The following is a 4110-nucleotide window of genomic DNA, read 5'->3' as shown; positions in this document are numbered from 1 at the left end:
TAGAAAATATCAATTCTATTTTTTGATGGACAATTAACAACATTAAAGGAATTGAATTACACGGTCAAAGTTGCATTCATAGATTTCCTATAGACATTAATAGTTGCAGTAGAGATTGTTTGCCAACATAACATGGCAGTCCTAGTTTAGGACGAATGTTGCTGCAATTTAGCCCCAGGAGACGTCATCTCCAGCTGGCTATATGACACGATCTGTGTCCTTATATTTTCGAATATGTTGGCAAATAATCTTTGCTCCAAAGTACTGTTGCTGAATATCTCTTGTGAGATTTAAAAATAGTAATTTTCTAATTAATAGTCGCAATCAGGAAACAAAACCATGTCACAGTTTTCTTCTTTCAGTGGAAGCTGTTGAGGGGAGTCTGCAAATGGTTCTCTGGGGTCTGCAAATGCAGCCCAATGTATCTTTGAAGTGCTTTTTCTCTCCACCTTGTGTGTGCTTGCCATCCACCAGTTCGCTGTGAAACAGTCTCTTGAACAGCCATGTGTTAGGCATTTGAACAAGGTGGCCTGTGCACCTGACTTGTGTTCTCTTCAGCAATGTGTATAAATGCTTAACAGATCAGCTCTTGAGAGAAACCTCTGTGTCTGGGACCGTGTTTTGCCATGTGATTTGCAATAGTTTTCTCAGGCTTTATCTTTATCCTCAGTTCAATTCCAACAAAAGTTATCTGTGATGGCATTTCAAACAATCCAAAGTATTTTAGGTCATTATAACATCATCATCATCATCCTTTAATGTCCATTGTCCATGCTGGCATGGGTTGAACGGTTTGACTGGGCTGGTAAGCTGGAAAGCTGCACCAGACTCCAGTCTAATTTGGCATGGTCTTCTACAGCTCGATGCCCTTCCTAAGGCCAACCACTCTGAGAGTGTAATGGGTGCTTTTACATGCCACTGGCATGGGTGCCATTTGCATAACACTGGGGTACTTTTAAATGCCACCAGCACGGGGGACAATTTGCGTAACACCGATATCTGCCATGACTGCAATTTTGCTTGGCTTAATGGGTCTTCTTCTCAAGCACAACACAATGCCAAAGGTCCCAGTCATTGCCTCCATCAGGCCCAACACATGAAAGGAACTCAGCCACTTTGCCTCAGTGAGGCCCAACGCTTGAAAGGTGCTCTTTACATGCCACTAGCAAACGATATTGTGTAAATAAGAGAGCACAAATAATAAAGTTCCACAAATACAGGAGTAAATAAACAAAAGGACAATACTCAGTATTGCTGTGATTTGTCTGTTAGCAACAATAGCAATATATATATATCAGATGTGGTGTGCGCAAGAGAGACAACTGCACTGGTATGGACATGTGGTGCAAATGGATGAGGACAGCTGTGTGGAAAAGTGTCACACCCTAAGCAGTTGAGGGAATCTGTGGAAGAGGTAGACACAGGAAGACATGGGATTAGGTGGTGAAGCATGACCTTTGAACATTGGGCCTCATGGAGGCGATGACAAGTGACCAAGACCTTTGGAGATATGTTGTGCTTGAGAAGACCCTGCAAGCCAAGTGAGACCATAGCCTGTGGCCTATGCCAGTGGTGTAACCAGCCCACTTACGCATTGCTTGCAAAGACCTGTTGAGGCAAGTGAAATCACAATCCAAATCAAATTCACTGAGGTGGTCAATGACAGCACCACCTGGCTGGCACCCATGCCAGAGGAACGTTAAAAGCACCATCTGAGCGTGATTGTCGCCAGGACTGCTCACTGGCTCCCGTGCTGGTGGCACAAAAAAAGCATCATTCCAGCGTGATCGTTACCAGCGTTGCCTTACTGGTACTTGTGCCGGTGGCACGTGAAAAACATTCGAGCGAGGTTGTTGTCAGTGCCGCTGGACTGGCTCCTGTGCAGGTGGCACATAAAAAACATCACTTGAGTGTGGCTGTTGCCAGTACTGCTTGACCGGCCCTCGTACTGGTGGCACGTAAAAGCACTCACTACGCTCTCGGAGTGATTGGCATTAGGAAGGGCATCCAGCTGTAGAAACTCTGCTAGATCAGAATGGAGCCTGGTGCAGCCTTCTGGTTCACCAGTCCCCAGTGAAACCATGCAACCCATGCCAGCATGGAAAGCAGACGTTAAACGATGATGATGATGATGATGATTATATATTTATGTTTGTATTTATGTATACACTACATTTTGATTGTCCCCATATTGGTTTTTAATCCTTCTGTGACAGACACTGCACACAAGGATACTAAAAAGACGAATAAAATTCTGTGAAAATCATAATTCCTGGATTCCAGAAATAATACAAACAACAACAACAACAACACTTACCTGGACTGAGGGCAGCCACTGCTGCCAGAAGGTCATAGTTTATCACAGGTTCCGTCTCAAGTGTGGGCTCCCAGCCAACTGGTGGAGAAGCAGGGGGAGAGATCAAGTGTTGTCGAACAGGCTTTGGAGGCTGGAGAAGGGGCTGGCTGCCCAGGCATTTGGTTGGCTGTGTGAGAGAAATGGAGAATTGAAGACGGTTGGGTTAGAAACGAGATTATTAAACTAATGTGGAAATGACGTGCAATTACAATATAAACTTGGAAATTATAAATGTTAAAAAATATCATCATCGTTTTAACATCTCCTTTTCCATGCTTACACGAGTCAGATGGAATTTATTGAGGCAGATTTTTTTATAACCAGACGCCTTTCCTGTTGTAAATTCACATCTGTTTCCAAGCATAATTCTATGATTTCAAGGTGGACTCTCAGGTTTGCCAGCTCTTGTCAAACTGTCCAACCCATACCAGCAGGAAAAACAGACATTAAATGATGATGATGAGCATAGAAATATGACATAAACAATGAAATTACATTGTTATTTCCTTTTTTTATGGCTTTGTTAGGTGTGTCTGTTTTGATTGCATTATTCTTTGCCATCTTCATCCGAATTGCTTAACTAAATCATCTTCTCCTCATCAAAGGGGCCTTCCAAATGGCCTTTTCTGATCCCTTGGATACCATTCTGCAACTGTATGGGTTCACTTTTTGCCTGTGAACCTTGCAACATATCCAGCCCAGCTGAACTTGTGCTTCCAGTACCTTGTGATCACATCACCTGCTCCATTCTCAAATTCTCTCGTTTCTAATGTCTTCTTTTATTGATATTACTAGCTTGGCTCTTTCCATGGCCCTTTCTGTCGTAGCCAATCAATGTTCTGTCCTCTTCATAGAAGCAATGTCATTTGTTTCCATGAAAAATGAGTCTGGCCAATGGGGAAATATCACCTTGCTTGGAAACAGGTAAAGATTAGCAACAGGAGTGGGGAGGCACCTGGGGCATAGAAAATTTGCCCCAACAAATTCCATCTAACCCATGCAGTGGACATTAGATGATGATATATATATATAGTTTTTTTTTTTAGAAAAACAAAAATCCAGCGAAGAAGCAGACTCTAAGAAGAAGAGCAGTCTGTATTAATTACTAGTGAAGGCTGATTTATAGGGTTACCCTGGGTTTCTCACCATAAAAGGTGCCTTTATGGCATATCTTCAGACTGTAAGATCTGTTGACTTATGGTCTCTTCATAATATTCTCACCATAAAGGTACCCTTTATGGTGAAAAACCCAGGGTAGCCCTGTAAACTGGCCTGCACCAGTAATAAATATATAATATATCATCATCATCATCATCATCATCTTCGTTTAATGTCCGCTTTCCATGCTAGCATGGGTTGGACGATTTGACTGAGGACTGACAAGCCAGAAGGCTGTACCAGACTCCAATCTGATCTGGCAGAGTTTCTACAGCTGGATGCCCTTTCTAACGCCAACCACTCCGAGAGTGTAGTGGGTGCTTTTATGTGCCACCGGCACGAGGGCCAGTCACTCGGTACTGGCAACGGCCACGCTCAAAAAGGTGTTTTTTACATGCCACCTACACGGGAGCCAGTCCAGCGGTACTGGCAATGACCTCACTCGAATGATTTTTTAACGTGCCACCAGCACAAGTGCTAGAAGGCAACGCTGGTAACGATGTATGTGTATATATATATATATCATCATCATCATCATCATCGTTTAACGTCCGCTTTCCATGCTAGCATGGGTTGGACGATTTGACTGAGGACTG

General features: G+C 43.2%; 1 protein-coding gene across 1 annotated transcript in view; it reads right to left on the bottom strand.

Annotated features, from left to right (window-relative positions):
• Positions 1–4110, bottom strand: part of LOC106873700 (calcipressin-2) — a 109709-nt gene that overhangs the window by 2754 nt on the left and 102845 nt on the right. Inside the window, exon 3 of the mRNA XM_014921173.2 lies at positions 2318–2483. Within this exon, the coding sequence (XP_014776659.1) occupies positions 2318–2483 (166 nt within the window). The remainder of the gene's footprint in view (positions 1–2317; positions 2484–4110) is intronic.

This window comes from Octopus bimaculoides, chromosome 2 (genome assembly GCF_001194135.2).
Source record: "Octopus bimaculoides isolate UCB-OBI-ISO-001 chromosome 2, ASM119413v2, whole genome shotgun sequence".
Classification (NCBI taxonomy): domain Eukaryota; kingdom Metazoa; phylum Mollusca; class Cephalopoda; order Octopoda; family Octopodidae; genus Octopus; species Octopus bimaculoides.
This window is presented reverse-complemented; position numbering and strand designations above follow the sequence as displayed.